Source organism: Palaemon carinicauda, chromosome 38 (genome assembly GCF_036898095.1).
Source record: "Palaemon carinicauda isolate YSFRI2023 chromosome 38, ASM3689809v2, whole genome shotgun sequence".
Taxonomy (NCBI): domain Eukaryota; kingdom Metazoa; phylum Arthropoda; class Malacostraca; order Decapoda; family Palaemonidae; genus Palaemon; species Palaemon carinicauda.
Window position 1 is genome coordinate 70,337,076 of NC_090762.1, and position 21,284 is coordinate 70,358,359.

At 46.3% G+C, this 21,284-nt stretch overlaps 1 protein-coding gene across 1 annotated transcript in view; it reads left to right on the plus strand.

Moving 5' to 3' along the window:
* Nucleotides 1-286: 286 nt before the first annotated feature.
* LOC137630238 (activating signal cointegrator 1 complex subunit 1-like) overlaps nucleotides 287-21,284 on the plus strand; it is a 207,586-nt gene continuing 186,588 nt past the window's right edge. The window contains exon 1 of the mRNA XM_068361698.1: nucleotides 287-478. Coding sequence (XP_068217799.1) covers nucleotides 355-478 — 124 coding nt within the window. The 5' untranslated portion in view covers nucleotides 287-354. The remainder of the gene's footprint in view (nucleotides 479-21,284) is intronic.

The window sequence follows — 21,284 nt, forward strand, 5'->3', positions numbered from 1 at the left end:
TCAAGGTAGAAAATAAAATCGTTCAAAATCACATTAAAAGCAAATATAATAGAAAATGTGGTATTTAGATTTTTATGACGATGAGGAACGTATTTCTCTTATTTTCTAATTTTGGTGAGAATTCGTGAGGTATGGCCTACTAAATTATAGAAACCTTGAAAGTAATGTAAAAAACAAATAAATAAATAAACGAAAAATGTAATAAACCAAATGCACGAAACATGCTAACAATCACAGTACCAATTTGGTGAGCCGTTACAACTCTCCATCATCGCTCATACTAATGTATCGATAGAATTTACACATTTGTGACTGACATTTCGCTCTGTGATACAGGTGACAACTAATTCCAAAATGGAAATCAATTTTATGCGTCCTTCTACTGTATGGGTCGGGAAGCGATGCTATCGAGTTCTTAATACTATTACAAGTGATAATGCAATCACCAATTACACAGAAAATGATGCATACGGATTTGGTAAGTAGTCTTGATGAGCCTACATTAGATTATGGAAACCACCAATTAAATGTTTAAAGGTCTCTCATGAATGGCAGTGGGGGTTGTGGTATTATTGTACTTACGTTCAAGGTAACATTTCCCGGTAAAAACCAACTTTCCCCTTTAGAAAAATTACCCTTTCCTTCGAAAATGACATTTGTTTTTTTTTCCAAATAAATACATAATGTAATATATATATATATATATATATATATATATATATATATATATATATATATATATATGGTAATAGTATACAACACCACGCTCTCCATTTACTCCAAAATAATGCAATCCTGCCGTTTTCATCTTCTTGCACAGTAATTAGGTGGTTATTTAAATTCTGGAATAGCAATAATTATCAAGATATGTTGAGGCCGGGGGAAGGGGTTATAAAAAGAAAATAGCTCGGTTTCCTCACCAAACGATTTGGAACTGACATCTCAACAAAGTCAACAAAACAGGGTTCGTGATGCCAGCGTACATAAACAGAAGTTCGTGATGCCAGCGTACAAATATTTGGTATACTGTATATTCAAAATATACTTAACAAAAATTGAGTGATTACTCAAAAGTGTCACTATTTGTAAATTGCATATTTTATGGACACACTTGAGTAATTAATCAATTTTCAACTAAGCATATTTTGAATATACAGTATATCAAATGTACGCTGGCATCACGGACTTCTGTTTATGTACGCTGGCATCACGAATTCTGTTTGGTTGACTGTGTTGACATGTCAGTTCTGAGTCGTTTAGTGAGGAAACCGAGCTATTTTCTTTTTATAACCCCTTCCCCCTTCCTCAACATATCTTGCTAATTATTGCTTTCCCAGAATTTAAATAACCACCTACTATGAGATTCAGGGCCTCTGTAACACGGTTTTTTCGCAATAACTTTTTTTCTATGAATTTCATAAATATAACGCTTATTCAGAATACACATTATATCTACACATAAATTTTGACTATATTCTGCATTACGTAGGTTGAATAAATTTGGTACTTTATTAAGTAAAAGTGACGATTTTTGAAGACGGGCCAACTTACTCAGAGAAAAGGTTTCGAACGCACTCGTTACGTAACTTATGACGGCATTTCTTCTCTCTTTCTCGATCGATGATTGGTTATACGTAACGAAGGCTATACCTCTGCCAACAATAACACCAAAGTGTAAATAAAAGCAAAGCAGTACACCTTTATGAACTCTGAAACCTCTCCACTGAGAATTGTCATAATGAACAAACGAACAAAATATGTTAATAAATACAAAAACACTTTGATTATTTGTCTAACTCCCAAAATAAGTTTCCTAAGAAATTACAGTCTACTTTATAGCTCACAATCAGACTGACAAGGTGTAGGGAATAGTTGGTAATTTTCAAAAACGTAGTAGACAAGCTTGATTTGATAACTGCTATATCCAATGTCAAGCAATTTTTATTTATTGTCTATCTACCGATCTATTTACTGTAAAAAAAAAAAGAAAAAAAAAATAGCCGGTACTGTATTTTGCTTTAAACTTTCACCAATAATTATCGTCAGAATGATGACTTCATGAGGCTCCACCCACTTTAGCCTCGTTATAATTCTGGATAACACTGAAGGCTATCATGGGCATTGTTGGATCAGAAAATTAAAATTCTGGCTATAAAAACTTATTTCTCGAGTAGTTGTAAGAAGTGCTAAATGATCCTCAAGGATCCCAGCAGTTGGCCTAAACGTTTAATTCATGTATACTACTGTTGCGGCACTAATGCTACAGTAGTATTACTACGCTAGCACAGATACCCCACCCACATTTATGTATTGTTCCGCCATTCATAAAGTCTGTGTCATTTTTTTTCACTGTGCAATAAGCCATGGCCTCCTCAGAATTTAAGTTTTATATTAGATGATAGGCTATTTCTTTAAGCTGACAAATTTATGGCAACTGGGTATGTTATTGCCGATGTTGAAGCTAAAGATAAAGTTTGGTATCATTCCTTCATTGCATTATCATCTTTACTACTATTTGTTTTGCTACATGTAGTAATTATTTTAAAGGATAAATGAATTATGTTCACTTTACTCCTATAAATTCCCATAAGATGTACAAATAAAACTCCTAAAACTATTCATGATTTATTTACAAAATGCAGTCATGCCCAAAACATAGCCAACACGGTCGTACGGCCTAAGAAGAAGAAAAAAAAAAATTATATCGGATGATCCGTTGGTCTGATGGAGAGTTTAGCACAAAATTCTCATTTTAACAAAAATAGTTATATTAAGACTGTTTACATACAATCTCTCTCTCTCTCTCTCTCTCTCTCTCTCTTGGTGGCATAGTGAATAGTTAATGGAAATGTTCAAAAGCCTGAGTGACATTACAAGTATTATAATCATATTACGCTAAATACAAATCAGACCATAAACATTGGATTTAAACTAGAAACTGAATAATTACCTATTCAGGCTATAGTAAATATGGCCATGGGATTTCTCTTGACTGTATAAAGTTGCAAGTCGTAAGATAAATGCAGTTTTGCAACCACAGGGGCAATTCCAAATCCTGCTAGCCATTCTTGACTGTTATGGGTTCCAGAGCCGATGGAAGAAGGTGAATGGGTGTCCGGTGGATGGGCGGGGCAAAATTTTGTCAAAAGGTGTTTACATTGCTTACGTAATGAATGTTTTCGACTCTTGGCTCGTTATCACTGGCCATGGCGTCAGCTTGATCATTTTTACTCTATAAAAATTAAAACTATCGGGTTTAGGTTATTGAAAATGCTGACAAAATTTGTGTGTGGTTGTAAAATATACATATGTCAACTTTCAGCTACATCCGATGCCTTGATAAGGAGCAAAGTCCAAAAAACCGTGTTACAGAGGCCCTGAATCTCATAGTAATTACTGTGCAAGAAGATGAGAACTGCAGGATTGCATTATTTTGGAGTAAAATGAGAGCGTGGTGTTGTAAACTATTACCATATATATATATATATATATATATATATATATATATATATATATATATATATATATATATATATATATATTTGGGCTCAAGCTATGACGTCCTGATGGAAGGTTCCTTCGGTAGCTTCCTTGGGTATATTTAACTACAAGGATATTCCCAGAGAATTAAACCACAGGTTATCACAGAATTTTAACTTCTGGTGCGAGTACCCTAAAGGTTTCCCTCTACGATATCGTATATCAACAGGGGACGTATGTGTTAACACGCCACATAGCTATCTGCACCCTATATAGAGTTAACACTTCGATATGGAAAGGTGGAGAATAACTGGGGAGCTGTTCCACAGTTACACTCATCCGTGGCTGCTTTTGGTACTCAAAACGTAAACAAACGGGCGCCATTGCTAAATGACGTCACGTCCGTCCTCATCCTTCTTGCTCTAGTCGGATTTCCCCATGTGCGATTTTCATCTACTTACATCTTTACCTTCAGCCTCGCCTTCTTCTGGAAAGTTGAGTACCAGGTCCCAGTATTGTTTAAATAAGCTCTAGCCGTAAAGTAACTTCTACTTTTCGTAAAATATTGTGTTTTGTGGCAGAGCTGTGCCGCTACCGGACGCGCCATTTTATGGCGTCGCTGTTCTTTTGCATGCCTTATTTAGCTAGCCAGAACAGCTTTATCCGGCCTCTTAACTAATTGATATTGTTAGTTATTTAGTTTTCATAGCTAGGAGTTACATATATCGTGTTTTAACGCTTAACTACTCGGTCGTCGTTCGACCCTATACTAGTTCGTTAGCCTAGCACTTGTGTTCATGCATGATATATACCAGTGATCCTAGGTTAAGTTATGAAGATTGTGGCATTATATAATACTGTTAACTGTGATGTAAGTGTTTTCGCCTTCAGGGACCATATAGGGGATCGGTTTGATTGCGTTCCTTTCCAACCTAACCTAAATGTAGGAACCCCTATATGCTCCCTTAATCCCCTGCCTGCGGGCATTCCCTCTGTGGCCATGCTTCCCCTTCTATATAGGGGAATCTTGTCCACAATCAGAGTATTTATCGCTTTCTCTGTCTACCCTAAGGGAACGATCCCCCCTTAGGGTTGCGACCGAGAAAGAGGAACGGCTCTGCCCTTCCTCAGTTGCTTCTGGTTGGGTTACTCATCCCTTCCTGCAACTTGCGATGTGTCTTTCAGCCTACCTAGCCTGGGAATTAACTCTCCTTATCTAGGTTAGGCTTTGGGGGGGGGGCTAGTTCTGTACTTTTATAGTTTGAGACGGTACTCCTGTACCAATCTCATTCTGGTTACCTAACCTAGGCTAGGGAGCGTTCTCCCTATCCTTGGTGGCCGTTCTTGTACAGAGCTTCCACTATGAAAGACCCCTCTTGTTCTCCCTCCACACCTATCCTTTTGGTGTAGGCTTGCCTATACACATCTGTCCTTAGTCCTACAGCTCCTCCCCTGGGGTGGAGTGGTAGGGCTATCTTGTTCTCCTGCTGAGCTGGCCGCTTTGGTACATATACCCTTCATAGCGTTCTATGGGGGTAGCCACTGGCAGCGGTTCGGCCAGCAGGGGGTTCCCCCTCTTGAGTGCACCCTAACCCTCCTTTGGGTTACCTCAGGCACCCGGCCGGCTGCCGGCCCCCTGCCGTTGGATGCTAGGAGTACCTACTCTTTTCATGAGTGCATTCTCTCCGGAGGGATGCCGGAGGGGTATGTGGTGTTACCCCTCCAATCCCTCCTTACCTGTCTCTCCTTCTATCATGGTGCCGGTCCCTTGCCGCCTCTATCATGGTGCCGGTCCCTTGCCGCCTCTATCATGGTGCCGGTCCCTTGCCGCCTCTATCATGGTGCCGGTCCCTTGCCGCCTCTATCATGGTGCCGGTCCCTTGCCGCCTCTATCATGGTGCCGGTCCCTTGCCGCCTCTATCATGGTGCCGGTCCCTTGCCGCCTCTACTGCTGGCGATACTGCCTTACCTCTGGTGACACTCTTTCATAAGATTCCCCCCCCTCCTCTAAGTCGTCAGCCTTCCGTGTGCCGGAGACTGCCGCCTTCCGTCGGCATACAGCCGATGTCCCACCCCTCCCTTTACCTAGTTTCGGCTGGCCGACCTTCGGGGCCGGCCACCGGCGTGCCGGCATTGATTGCCGGCGGTCTAGGTATACTACCATATACATAATTATCTTATGAACTGATCCAGGCTCACCAGGCCGTCAGCCTTCGGCTGCCTGAGCCGCCGCCCCCTGCCGGAGACCCGCCGCTGTGCCGGCGGTCGCCAAGATGGTATTATGCTTAGATACTCAATGTATCTGTCTTCATGCCTTCCACCCTGCTGGATCGGCCTCCGGCACGCCCGAGGCCTGCCGGCACCCTCCAGAGACGTCAAGGGACATGCACCCCTTCTCATACCTGCCGACAACATGTCGACAGTCATCACACTGCAGCCAGATGGCTTAGCCACTTCTATATATAGGTATTGTCTTACCATCTAAATCTGTGGCTGTGCTGTCTGCTTGCACATTACAATATTCCAGCATACTCTGTGTGTCTTAGCGCGGCTGATTGCCGGAACCTATATCTAATATGGAGTCTCCTATTACCCTTCTACCCCAGGGAACTGAGTGGTCTCAGCCCCTGATACACCTCGCAGGCAATTCCTGTTAGAGGCTTAGCTCCTACCCACCACGGTTTATCCACATGAATTTCTGTTTTGTGACCTTCGGCCACAAAAGAAATTGCCTAATGATAAGGTTACGGTAACCGGCTGGGCGGGATTCACAAGTATGTGTCTATCTACTTCCTTTCCCGCTCTCTACTCTCAAACATTATAATACTTATGAATTATTTAATGTTTTAAATAAAATTCTGATTAATTAATCTTAATCTTAGAGTAATGTAAGTCATTCTTATGCCTTCCATGTACTCATGATCTCTTTCTTTTACAGGAGGAGTATATGAAGTGCGAAAGCAACTTCTGCGGAGTGAAGCACCCGGACTTCTACGGGCACAAGGCGTGTCGGACCCACGCCCCCTGCGCCGCCAAGAAAGGCGACCTGAAATTCTGGGACCCGCAGCACTGTACAGTCTGCAAGAGTCGTCTGGTCGAAGCGTTCGATGATCCTCCTTCAGCGGAGGCAAGGGACAACGCTCGGGAGAAGCTACGCAAGTGGGTGCGTGGCTTCCAGAAGAACGCCACCGGACCGTATCTCGCCACCGAAGATTTGAGAGCCTTGCTGTTTCCAAAGGCATCTAAAGACTCAGTGGTCCCCAGCAATCAGATTCTTACCGTCCAGATAGTGGTGGAACCTGATACAGTATTGTCATGGCCCAGTCCATGCATGAGTGCCGTCTAGATTCTGACAACGCGGAACGTATGTCGGAAGTGTCGGAAGGGACGGAGAGGAACCTCATGGGCGAGGAGCTCGACTATGAGGAAGATCAGGTGGAATACCCTGATTCGGAGCATGAGGTCGCTCCCACTCCTACCCCCGCACCGACTCCTGCACCGGCCGAGGAACCCGTTCCTTCGACTTCTGCCACCCCGGACCCTCTCCCATCAGGCACTCAGGAGGTCTTCAAGATGCTTGAAGCCCTCATGGAAAGAAAACTTCGCGAGACCCACGAGCTATTCAGGTCTAACTTAGAAAGTTTTAAACAACCGAAACGGATTTCGGTTAAGGACCTCCCTGCTTGCTCGGATACTAACCCATGGAGGTATGCCGAGCACATGCCGATCACCAATGGCAAGATCTTCATCAGTGAGAAGGTCGGCTCGATCGTGTTGGAAGAAGTGGAATTCTTCCCCGATTTTCGAGGCTTATCCGGACTGTTACGTCCGGCTGAGGTCCGAACCAGCCTCTAAAGAAGAGACTAAACCGAAGGAGGTAATCGTGTTCGATCTCGCGAAGGCCCAGGCTATGCTAGCCAATGCGGTGAAGAGTAGGGGCTTCACCAACTCCAAGATGCTGGCGCTTAGCAAAAAGCACCCAACCTTCGTTGCGCCGAACAATGCGACCTTCCCCTTTATAGAAAAGGCCTTCACTGCGGTATTGAAAGCAGTGGAAGAAGGGAAACCTTGCCCTGTACTGGAGGAGTGCAGACCCTTCTCCCTTACTGTTCCCCCTGATGATAGACACTGGAAAGACGTCCAGTCAACATTCACAGTGGGGAAGTTAGAGCCTGACGTCGCCGGTCGTCAGTTTAATGAGGACCTCCCAAAGCTCAATGATCACCTCCTTCGTAGGGAACAGGATACGAAGGAGAGGCTTGCCGCATCGCTGTCCCTCCAGGTACAGCTCGAAGTCATGGCTGGAGACACTAGAATCCCGGACTTCTACATGGTCCTAGCCAAAACGCATTTGGCAACGGTAATGAAGGACCTGTATAGCTTCACTAGGGCTCGCAGAGCCTGTCGTGAATTCGTGTTTGCAAACGCGACGGTGAAACACGAACCCCGGAGGCTAATTTCCTCCAATATCTGGGGTAAATACCTCTTTCCATCCTCCTTGGTGAAAGAGATTGCTGACAAGGCCGCCACGGAGAACAGGAACCTTCTCCATAAGTGGGGCATGTCGAAGAAAAGGAAATCCTCTCAGGACGATGGCCCTCAACCTAAGAGGAAACCTCAAAAGCCCAAACCCCAGCAACGTCAACAGAGACGGCAGTTTCCGGGTTCCGCTACTCCCCAAGTGGCAGCTCAGCCACAGCAGACCTTTCAGCTGGTCACCCAACCGGTGGTATCGCAGTCACCGGTCTTCACCTGCATTTGAGCAGCATACCACTACCTTTCGTCCCAGAGTTAGAGGCTCAAACAGAGGTTCCGGCAGAGATTCGTCTCGCCGCCCCTCCAGAGGCAGAGGAGGAAGGGGAGCTAGCGGCCGAGGTGGCAAACCCTCGGGAAACCAGAAGCAATGAAGTGCTTCCGGTGGGAGGAAGACTCCGCCAATTCCAGGATCGCTGGACCTTCGATCCCTGGGCACACAGCATCGTCAAGAAGGGACTAGGCTGGAGCTGGACACAACAACCCCCAGCCTTCCAGTAATTCTTCCAACAGTCATCCCCCCTCCTGGAAGAATACGTCCTGGAACTCTTGAACAAGAAGGTGATCAGGAGGGTAAAGTCAACCAGGTTCCAAGAGAGACTATTTTGCGTTCCCAAGAAGGACTCCGACAAACTCAGTGTCATTCTAGACTTATCCCCCCTCAACAAGTTCATTGCGAACAACAAGTTCAAGATGCTGACTCTTCAACAAATAAGGACCCTTCTGCCTCAAGGGGCCTACACAGTCTCCATAGACCTGGCGGATGCCTACTGGCACGTTCCAATGAACCATCACGCTTCCTCCTACCTAGGATTTCGACTCCAAAGGAAAAGTTACGCCTTCAGGGCCATGCCCTTCGGGCTCAACGGGGCCCCACGGATCTTCACCAAGCTGGCAGACGCCATCGTCCAGCAGCTCCGCCTTCGCGGCGTCCAAGTGATGGCTTACCTAGACGACTGGCTGGTCTGGGCGACATCGCCCGAAGATTGTGTACGATCCTGCAACAAAGTCACCCAGTTCCTAGAATATCTGGGATTCAAGATAAACGCCGAGAAATCTCGCCTCTCTCCAGCTCAGAAGTTGCAATGGTTGGGAATCCATTGGGATCTTCAGTCACACTGCCTTTCCATCCCGCAGAAGAAAAGGATGGAAATAGCAGGGTCTGTCAGAAAACTGCTGAAATCCAAACGGATCTCAAGACGACAGCAGGAACAAGTTCTAGGCTCTCTACAGTTCGCCTCTGTGACAAACCCAGTGCTTCGCGCACGGCTAAAGGATGCCGTGGGAGTCTGGAGACGTTCTGCATCCATCGCTCGAAGAGACCTCAAGAGACGGCTCCCAAACAGACTTCGGTTACTCTTAAAGCCGTGGTCGGAAGCAAAGGCCCTGAAAAGGTCCATTCCTCTTCAACACCCGCCTCCATCGCTCAACATCCACACGGACGCTTCACTGGAGGGTTGGGGAGGTCACTCCCACCAACGACAGGTTCAAGGAACATGGTCTCCCCTATTCAAGACGTTTCACATCAACATCTTGGAGGCCATGGCGGTCCTTCTCTCCCTGAAGAAACACTCTCCGCCTCCCTCGATCCACATCCGTCTGACTCTGGACAACTCGGTGGTAGTCAGATGACTCAATCGTCAGGGCTCGAGATCGCCCCAGATAAATCAGGTACTTCTTCCAATCTTCCGTCTGGCAGAAAAGAAGAAATGGCACCTGTCTGCAATTCACCTACAAGGATTCCGCAACGTGACGGCGGACGATCTATCACGGACAAACCCAATAGAGTCGGAATGGTCTCTAGACGCAAGATCATTCTCCTTCATCTCTCGCCAAGTCCCGGAACTTCAGATCGATCTCTTCACAACGAGCGACAACAATCAACTTCCTCGATATGTGGCCCCATACGAGGACCCCAAGGCAGAAGCAGTGGATGCCATGTCACTGGATTGGAACAGATGGTCCAGGATATACCTGTTCCCTCCCCCCAACCTTCTGCTGAAAGTCCTCCCCAAACTGAGAACCTTCAAAGGGACAGCGGCCCTAGTGGCTCCCAAGAGGCCCCGGAGCAATTGGTACCCCTTGGTCCTGGAGCTGCAGCCCACGCTGATCCCCCTCCCGGGCCCAGTTCTCTCTCAGCAAGTACAGAAGTAGACTGTCTTCGCTTCATCACTGAAAGTCAGGGACCTTCATCTCATGATTTTCTCTCTCTCGCCGCAAAGAAAAGGTTTGGGATCTCGAAGAAAAGTCTAGACTTCCTCGAGGAATACAAGACCGAATCCACACGACGGCAATACGAATCGTCCTGGAGAAAGTGGGTCTCGTTCGTCAAAGCAAAAAATCCTACGGAAATCACCATTGATTTTTGCATGTCCTTCTTCATTCACCTTCATGGACAAGGCTTAGCAGCCAACACGATTTCTACCTGCAAATCGGCTTTGACTAGACCACTACTGTACGCCTTCCAGATTGATCTGTCCAGCGATATCTTCAATAAACTACCAAAGGCATGCGCTAGACTACGCCCAGCACCTCCGCCAAAACCTATCTCCTGGTCCCTGGACAAGGTGCTCCATTTTGCCTCTAACTTGGACAACGATTCGTGCCCTCTCAAGGACCTGACTCAAAAAGTTATCTTCCTTTTTGCTCTCGCCTCGGGAGCCAGAGTCAGGGAAATAGTGGCATTATCAAGAGACGAGGGTCATATCCTGTTCGCAGATACAGGAGAACTTACCCTCTTCCCTGATCCGACGTTTCTCGCAAAAAATGAATTACCCACCAAGAGATGGGGCCCCTGGAGAATCTGCCCCCTGAAGGAAGATGTCTCTCTATGTCCAGTGGAGAGTCTCAAGGTCTATCTTCGAAGAACTTCAGACTTCGGTGGAGGTCAACTCTTCAAAGGAGAAACATCGGGTAGCGACCTGTCACTGAAACAACTAAGAGCGAAAATCACCTACTTCATTCGCAGAGGGGATCCTGACAGTACACCCGCAGGTCATGATCCTAGAAAAGTCGCGTCTTCTCTGAATTTCTTCCAGAGAATGGATTTCGAAAGCCTCAAGAGCTTCACAGGGTGGAAATCGATGAGCGTTTTCTTCAAGCACTACGCAAAGTAAGTGCATGAAGTTAAACATTTCGTGGTAGCCGCAGGTAGTGTTATGAAACCTGCCGTTTAACTCTGCATAGAACAGCGAGTTACTTGGGACTTTAACTCTACGGGTGCCTGTGTTGACCCTTGTGTGATACATAGTGATTTCATGGACACTTATTGTTTCTAATAGACTGTTCTTATCAAGGTGAAATGTCAATAGACTTCACATGAGTGCCACATGCCCTAGGGCATGATGTGTTTTTCTTTGATAAAGACTGATGTTCCTCCGGAACTTGTGTTTCTAAATGTGAAATTTCTTTCAGATTCAAGATTGAATTCTTTTATTTTCTATGTACATTATTCTTATTATTGTAAATTAACTTTACACCCTTTATTGCAATTATTATTACTATAACCTGCAATTTATGAAATAAAATGTCTATTTTATTACTTGTGCGTCTCTCTTCGCTCCTATTACCTTTATGAAATACATGATTGTCATAGTTTCATTTACCCCTTTCCTTTGGAATGAGAAGAATAATATAAATTATCTGTATTATATACTCACCCATGCTGTGTAATATTCCTACTTAAATACTTACCTTCGTCATGCCTTTGAGACCAGATTGATCTCTAATCCATGGAGTATAGTGATTAATTATCACTTGTCTACACTTGAGAATATTCCTACCCGAATATTAACCTTCTGTCTTGTCTCCGAGTCCTACACGAACTCTCCGCAGGGTGAGTAGCCCATCGATGACCACTTCGGATTTTGGTATAATCCGCCGGGACTTCTCTGCCAGGGGGGCAGGAAGCTGGATCCTCACGGAACCTCGACCGAGGTCACATTACATACCTCTATTCGGAGCCCTTGGCACTTACTTTAAAAAAGGGGAAATTTTACACGATACATTGATTCTCTGGTACTCTTCCATCAGGACGTCATGGCTTGAGCCCAAAAAACGGATTTTGAGTGAAGCGAAAAATCTATTTTTGGGTAAGATAGCCATGACGTCCTGATGGACCCTCCCGTCTATTCTAGTCCAGCCTTTCAGGCCCCGCCCTGTCCTGCTGTATCATGGAGATTAGCAAGGAGCTGGCATCAGGATGAGGACGGACGTGACGTCATTTAGCAATGGCGCCCGTTTGTTTACGTTTCGAGTACCAAAAGTAGCCACGGATGAGTGTAACTGTGGAACGGCTCCCCAGTTATTCTCCACCTTTCCATATCGAAGTGTTAACTCTATATGGGGTGCAGATAGCTATGTGGCGTGTTAACACATACGTCCCCTGTTGATATACGATATCGTAGAGGGAAACCTTTAGGGTACTCGCACCAGAAGTTAGAATTCTGTGATAACCTGTGGTTTAATTCTCTGGGAATATCCTTGTAGTTAAATATACCCAAGGAAGCTACCGAAGGAACCTTCCATCAGGACGTCATGGCTATCTCACCCAAAAATAGATTTTTCGCTTCGCTCAAAATCCGTTATATGGTATTATTACAGTTTCAACCATTATGGAAAATCTATTATATTAATATTTTTCCCGAGTAAAGCAAGTCTTTTGTAGTATATCTGTATAATATTATCTGTCACAAATGCCTAGTTCTTTATATATCGACGATCAAATTCACGCTACTCATGTCTTCCTCCCAGATTTTTTCTAAGTCTGTTGTTATTGTTGACTGTGTCTTGTTTTTGCTCAAATGAGCCCTGTAACCACTATAATCCGCAGACAAACTAGTCCACTATGAAGTCTTACACGTTTGGCCAATCACAGCGCCTATCCGCTATGACGTCATACATGTTTCGCCAATCACAGCGTGACAATACAACAGCGCGACAATACATTATCTTACCCAGGCATTTCATTTCGTTCTTAGACATGGAGGCCATAGCAAGCACGTATTCTTGACACGCCACATGGCAATCTGTACCCCGAACAGAGTTAACACTTCGTAGGGGTCAAATGGCAAGAAAACGAAAACGAGAAAGAAAAGGGGAGAGCCGTTCGTAAGGCCCTCTCTTCTCCCGTTTCGTAAGCGTGCCCTGCGCCGATTCTGGCGCCATCTGCATTCCTTTTTGCGTAGCTTTACAACTCGGTGTTTTTTCCTGTGTTTCTACCAAAATCTTGGATTTACTCTCATATTATGCTTTCTCCAACTTCTTCTGCTTCGGATAAGTTGAGTACTATTTCTTTTATGTATAAATGTAGGCTCTTGTTTAAAATTAAAGTAATTAAAAGAGTTATCTTTGATACAAGAGCTGTTGCCTGCTGGAGGCGTCATGGACGCTGTCGCTCGCTAGAATAGGATTTATTTGTTAGCAAGAGCGACGTTCCCAGCCCCCTGCGCTTTAATAATTAGCTGCTTAGCTTAATTAGGAATTCTGTTATGATGCGATAGTAGTGCGCCTGGCGAAAGATTTGCCTAGGCTGACCAACACTAGTCTTCGTAGCCTAGTTGTTGGTCCTTGTACTTCCTGCATGATAATTAGTCTTCCAAGTGTGATTTTATATTGCTTAAAGCGTTAGGCAACGTTATACATATAAGCCCTTTTCGAGTAATTTCCAAGATAGTATTGGAGTGAGTTTCGGTGATTTAGGTAATCAATTCTCTTAGTGCCTAGGCTAGGTTGTCTTAGGTCTTTATAATATTATCTGTTTCCCCGTTTGCTCCCTTCTCTTCGGGGAAGGGGCAAACCCTTTCCCTCTGTTTAAGCCTTAGGCTTAACTCTAGTGGTTTGTTTGAATTAATTTTCAAATATAACTATGCTGGAGTAGTACTGTACCTTCCTGCTCCAACTGAATTGGTTCAGAGGGGGACAGTACAGCAGTGTATTAGTCTGAGTCCGTGTTGGTCTAGCGTGGGGCAGAGTCTCCCTTGCTGCCTGACACGGGCATAGGAGGTTTATCCTCCTTGAATCACCTTGGAAGGTTTCGGTAATTATGATCCCTTCGCTCGGTGACCCCTCAGACTTGTCCTCTTTGCTGTTCCGGGTTCGGGATATGTTCCCTTTCCGGAATAGCAATTCCTTCCTTGCCTTGGTTTTAGGGAGGCAGCCAGTAGTGCCGGCCTCCCTCTCTGGATCTCTCTGGCTGAGATGAGCTTTCTTACTTTGGAATGATCCTTAACCAAGGCAAGGTTGGACAGGACCCTCTGTCCTTCCCTTCTATTTTTCCGTTTCCTTTGTGTCAGTCGTCTCACATCCGTACCTAGCATAGGTTGGGATGGGGAGCTGACGTGGTCCCCTGTCGGCCGGCAGAGTGTGCCGACCGGCAGAGGCCCTATCCTTTGAGTGCTGCCCGGTCCTTCCTTGGTCCCTCAACCGCTGCCGTCTGTAGTTTCAGTAAGCAGTGGTTAGGAAGCCTGACTTAGTGTCTCCCCTTCCTCTCGGCACTCTTTCGGGTGTCGGGCGCGGAGGTACATAGCCTCTTAGCCCGGCACCCATTCTGTTGTCTTCTCTTGTGTTGTCCTTGCCGTCTGCCGGCCTAGTGGCCGGCCGTCGGTAGGGGGGTGTTCGCTAGTTCTCTTGCTGTCGGTCGGCGGTGGTTTTATGCCTTTGCTGGCCGGTCTCCTTGCTCACCTGCCGGCCGCTATGAGTGGCGGCCGGCAGCCGGGCGCTACCTGGTGTGGATGCCAGCCGGCAGGGTTTACTCACCGCTGCCGGGCCGGCCTGCTACATCACTCGGTTGGCCGGCCACTAAGAGTGATGGCCGGCAGCTGGGTGCCAACCGGGTGGCTACGGACCGGCAACCACTACCGGCCGGTTCAGGCATAGGAACTGGAGTTCTCCCCCGTCTGGGTGATCCTAAGTTGCATACTTGAGACCTACCTTTGGAAAAGGGGGGGGGGTTACTGACCGGCAAGAGCCGGCCGGCACACCACCCTCATGTACTGTATCAGTTCTTCCCTGTATAGTGTTTTCTACCAGGGGAGACCATGATATAGTAGGTTACAACACTGTCTTTTCTAACTTACTTGTGTTGCCTTGTGCAATCACTTGGTGTTGCTTTACAGGGATGAAAAGAGAATTCCTTTCATCTTTAGCCAGAATGGTAAAATCTTACCTTAGGTGTGAGCTACACCTAATTTCCCTCGGGAAGTATGATCTTTGGTTATTCTAGCAAAGACTAACCATTTGATTTTAATGGCTGGTGGGCTTCCACAGGTGATTGTGGGGGATTCACAAGTATGTGTCTTTTCCTTATTCTTTGTGGTCTTGCACGACCCGTTGCTGTTGGCCTTACAGATAAGAAAGTGAGTTCTTTCTTGTCTACTATCCGGTATTTTAAAATCATTCCTTAGGCGGGGGCTACACCTATTTCCTTTGGAAATTTTCCATTGGTTAATCTGGCATAGATTAACTATACGATTTTATTATCTGGAAGGCTACAACAATTGGGTGTGCGGGAAATACAAGGATGTGTCTTTCCTTTCCTTTCCGTTTTGTTATGCTACTGTGCATATCCAGTGATACGTAGTTCACTTGATACTCATGGAAATTTCTTCTCTTTACAGGAGGACCATCCGTAGTGCGGATGTATTTTCTGCAACGTCCGCAGTAGGACTTCTGCGGACATGGTTCTGAAGGAGGCGTGTGGCATGCGCTGTCTCCACGGATGTTCTCCGGTATTGGGTCCCCCAGGTATGTTTCATATGCACTATCCTATCTATTGAGGCTTTTTCTTTTCGCTTCGCTCAAAATCCGTTTTTGTCTCCCCTACAACGGTGGATTCAAGGGATATAGCTAGGGAGAAGCTTCGTACCTGGGTGAGGGGCTTTCAGAAGATCACCTCTGGACCTTATCTTCCAAATGAGAAGATGAGGGCTTTCTTTTTCCCTAGGGCATCAACTGTTACAGTGATTCCCCAACCTCAAGAGGAGGTCCCCTTAATTCAGATCCCGTGGATGCTGAAGTCGCGGTCGCCTTGCTTAGCATCCAGTTGGACGACAGGATGCCAGACGTGTCCGAACGTCTGGAGGAAGACCTCCTGGCAGAAGGCCAGGATGAAGTTCGAGCTCCGGACAAGGTAGCGAAAGAGGCCGAGAGAGGTCGGCTGCTCCGGTTCAGGTCCTTGAACCTGCTCCCTCAACATCGTCTGCTCTCGCAGTAGAGCAGGCCCTCCCTCCATTGTTGGCTTGATCCAACAAGGCAGAGGGAGAAGAATGGGAAGGCAGCTGCATTGTAACTGCAGGGGCATATCGGGACTGCTATGTCCGGTTGAAGGAGGTACCAGCTTCAAAGGAAGAGACAGAGCCGGAGGAGGTCGTAGTGATAGACCATGCTAGGCTCATGCCTTGCTTTCATCTTCGATGAAAGAGAGGGGCTTCATGAACTCAAAGGTAGCTGTATTTGAGTAAGAGGCTCCCTTCCTTTGTGTCCTCTCCTGCCACAGCCTTCCCCCTTTTCGCTGAAAGGGTTTGCGGCGGTTTTGAAAACAGTCGAGGCTGGCAAGCCTTTCCCCTCCCTGGTGGAGTGTAAACCCTTGTTGCTGGCCTTTAGAAAGGAAGATTTAGTAAGCAAAACAAGGACTGGAAGGACGTCCATCTTACCTTCTCAGTCCAGATGTGGGAGGCGGATTTTGCCGGATGCCGGTTCGGCGAGATCGTCTCTAAGCTGTCTGGCTTTCTTTTGCGGAGAGAACTCGAGACAAAAGAAAGACTGGCTGCCTCTTTGTCTCTTCAGTCCACTTTTGAGACGATGACAAGTGATCCCAAGGTCCATGAAACGTTCATGGTTGTGATCAAGACTCATCTGGCCACTGTGACGAAGGATCTCTACAGCTCCGTCAGGGCGAAGAGAACCTGTAGGGAATTCGTGTTCGCCCGGGCTACGATGAGGCACGAGCCAAGGAAACTAATCTCCTCCAACAGTTGGGACAAAGACCTTTTCCCTAGTGAATCGGTCAAAAAGGTTGATAGGGCCACCACGGACGATAGAAATCTTCTCCAGGAGTGGGGCCTGTCTACCAAGAGAAATTCTCCCCCGGATGGGGTCCCCAACCTTGGAGGAAGACTAAAAGGATTAGGATACTTTCTCGGCCAGCTAAGTCAAGTAGACAACAGCAGCAACGGCATTTGCTGATGCCCTCAGTGCCCCAGATGGTGGCAAAAACCCCGACCACACTTCAGTGGGTTCCCCAATTCGTGTCGACACAGTCTCCGGCATTTCAACCCATCGTTCGAAGGTCAGTCAACTGCCTGTCGAACAAGCCTAGAGGAGCAGCCAGAAGTTCGTCTAGGCGCCCCTCAAGGAGAAGGGGTTTCATGGGTGGTCGCGGTCAGAGAGGCAAGACCTCAGGACAACAGTCCGAGCGAGATGATATTGGTAGAAGGGAGTCTCCAACGCTTTTGGGATCGGTGGACCTTCGATCCCTGGGTCCACAGCCTACTCAAGAAGGGACTGGGCTGGAGCTGGTACAGCACTCCATCCCCATACCCTCGGCGTTTTTTCCGATACTCCACCCCCGTTCTGGAGGAGTTCATTCAAGAACTGTTAGAGGAAAAGTGATCCGAAGGGTAAAGTCCATCTAATTCCAAGGGAGGCTGTTTTGTGTTCCCAAGAAAGACTCGGAAAACTCAGAGTCATTCTGGACTTGTCGCCACTTAACAAGTTCATAGCGAACTACAGGTTCAAGATGCTAACAATGCAACACATAAGGACCTTACTGCCCAAGAGGGCATTTACCGCCTCCATAGATTTGTCAGACGCCTATCGGCACGTTCCAATCTATTGTCGATTCTCCTCCTACCTAAGGTTAAGGCTACAACGAAGACTATACGTCTTCAAAGCCATGCCTCTCGGGCTAAAAATAGCCCCAAGGATTTTCACGATGCTTGCGAACGTAGTTCTCAGTCAATTACGCCTAAACGGAATTCAGGTAGTAGCCTACCTGGATTTTTGGCTGGTGTGGGCAGCACCCAGGCCAGAATGCTTGCAAGCTTCCCTGTATGTGATCCATTTCCTAGATTATCTAGGCTTCAAGATCAACAGGAAAAGTCTCAACTTCCTCCATCTCTAAGTTCCGGTGGGAGTGAATCCACTGGGACCTAATGTCACACCGTTTTCTCCGTCATGGCGGAGAAAAGAAAGGAGATAGCTGGTTCTGTCAAGAGACTTCTAGATTCCGTATGGATATCAGATGCGAACTGGAGAGTGTACTGGGGTCTCTCCAGTTTACTTTGGTGACAGACCTGGTGCTAAGAGCACAGCTAAAGGATGCAACCGGAGATTGGAGTAGTTATGCATCAGATGCGCGAAGAGATCTGAGAAGACCAGTTCCGCTTCGTCGAAATACTCTTCTCAGGCCTTGGTCCCAAGCCAGACTCCTTAGGAAGTCGGTTCTTCTTCATCCACCTCCCCCGTCGGTGACGAGTCACTCAGACGCCTCGAAGGAGGGATGGGGAGTTCACCCTCATCAGAAAAAGGCCCAAGGGTCTTGGTCCAGTCTATTCAAGACCTCTCACAGTCATTTTCAAGAGACTATGACAGTCCTTCTTTCCTTAAAGAAAGTCTCCCCGCATCGCTCGATCCACATTAGGTTGGTGCTGGACAGCGGGGGAGTTGTGAGATGCTTGAATCGACAAGGATCAAGGTCACCACCTCTCAACCAGGTGATGTTGGCCATCTTCCGATTTGGGGGAAGAAGAAATGGTACCTGTCAGCAGTTCACCTTCAAGGAGTCCGCAATGTGACAGCGGACGCTCTATCCAGGTTCACACCGATAGAGTCGGAATGGTCCCTAGACGCAGGACCATTCTCCTTCATTCTGAGTCAAGTCCCAGAACTGCGGCTAGACCTCTTTGCGACGAAAGACAACAAGAAGTTGCCCCTGTATGTGTCCCCGTACGAGGACCCCTTGGCGGAAGCAGTGGACGCGATGTCCCTCGACTGGAACAGATGGTTCAAGATTTATCTGTTCCCTCCTTACAACCTTTTGTTGAGGGTCCTCAACAAACTGAGATCATTTAAGGGAGTAGCGGCAGTAGTGGCCGAACAGTGTGGGGTTCCCTCTGGCATTGGAACTACGATTGGAGTTTCGACCGCTACCAGATCCAGTTCTGACACAGTGAGTCCAGAAGTCAGTTGTCTGCGCTTCATTACAGAAAACCCGGACCCAGCAGCTCATGATTTTCTTTCCTTAACAGGTGAGAAAGTGTTTCGGGATTTCGAAAGCCAGCATGGACTTCCTAGAGGATTATAAGTGCAAACCTTTTAAAAGGCAATATGAGTCATCTTGGTGAGAATGGGTAGCCCTTGTCAGACGAAGATTTCGCAGGAGATCACGACGGACTTCTGCTTATCTTTCTTCATCCATCTCCATGGTTATGGATCGGTAACTAACACGATTTTAACATGTAGGTCTGCTTTGACAAGACCCATTCTATATGCCTTCCAGGTCGACCTCGCTAACGAGATCTTTTATAAAAGTTCCGAAAGCCTGCGCTAGGCTCAGACCTTTAGCACCTCCAAAGCCCAATTCATGGTCTTTAGAAAAGTTCTTCATTTTGCTTCGCTGTTGAACAATAAGGAGTGTGCGTTAAAGGATTTGACCCATAAGTTATACTCCTTTTTGCACTCGCGTCCGGGGCCAGGGTTAGTGAGATCATACCCCTCTTGAGAGAGGAAGGTCGTGTTCAGTTCCTGGATGGGTGAACTGAACCTATTTCTGGATCCTACGTTTCTCACCAAGAACGAGTTACCCACCATCAGGTGGGGTCCCTGAAGAATCTGCCCTCTGAAAGAAGATGCATCTCTATGTCCAGTAGAATGCCTAAAGGTCTATCTTCGTAGAACTTCAGACTTCAAGGGTGGCCATCTGGCCAGGTGAGAAACGTCAGGCTCAAAATTTATTACTGAAACAACTCAGGGCGAAAATCACATATCTTATTCGCAGAGCGGATCCTGACTGTTCACCCACAGGTCACGATCCGAGGAAAGTTGCTTCATCCTTAAACTTCTTTAGTTGTAGGGATTTTGGACATCTTCGTTCGTACACTGGCTGGAAGTCTTCCAGAGTGTTCTTTCGTCACTATGCGAAGCAAGTGCAGCAACTAAGAGGTTCTGTGGTAGCAGTGGGTTGCGTCGTTAACCCTGCTGTTTAACTCTGCGAGGAACAGTAGCTTAATTGGGACAATTAATTCCAGGGTGAGTATGTAGTCACATGTTGTACTACAAACTATGTGAGGGTACTGGGTGACCCACGTTGACTGTTCCACTTTCAAAGGTGAACCCAGCATAAGTGCAAACATGCATGCCGAGCGTTTCTAACGCTAATGTGACTGATTAGTAAAACAGACTTTTGACTCTGATACTTTGGTATCTTAAAAGTGGCTCCAATGTTTTTTCTTTCAGACAAACAAGTTTCTGTTTACTATCATACTTATGCTTAAAGTTTTAGTTATCCTCCTCTTATATATAGATATATATATATATATATATATATATATATATATATATATATATATATATGAGTGTGGTTAACCTGTTTGTTTATTGTCTGTCAATAAACTGGTTCTTGAGAACCTTGCGTCTCCTTCACCTGTGAGCATTCATTCTATGTATATTTACCCGGGGATAATTCTAATAGAATGTTCCCTTATGCAAGCTAATATTGCATTGGTTTATGCTTTCCCTTAGCTGGAGGACTCCATCCCATAAAGGGATGGTGGCGGATTTACGAGTTTCCTCCTAAGCGGATATAAACCTTTGTCCAATACGTGTTTGAGCGGAGGACTGGTCGATATTTCATATTGACACAGTGATTCTTTCGAACTTCGCTTTACCCAGTATGGGGTGAGACCACTATACTCGCTTGCCTGGGGTTCATACTTAGATATATGTACTCTTCGAGACTTTCCCAGAGTCTAGTAAGACTCTTCCCTGTTGGGGGCAGGAAGCTCTATCATGGTTTATGATTAGTTGAAAAGATGTATGACGGTAACATCTTAGGTCTCTAGGTCGCGTCGACTGGGGGAAATACTTCTGAGGAGTACGGCACATTTTGAGAATCCACAGATACAGTAATGCTCTGGTATACCTCCATCAGGACGACATGGCTTGAGCCCAAAAAACGGATTTTGAGCGAAGCGAAAAATCTATTTTTGGGTAAGATGGCCATGTCGTCCTGATGGACCCGCCCTTCCCTTTCAATGAAAGGGCCGTAGGACCCC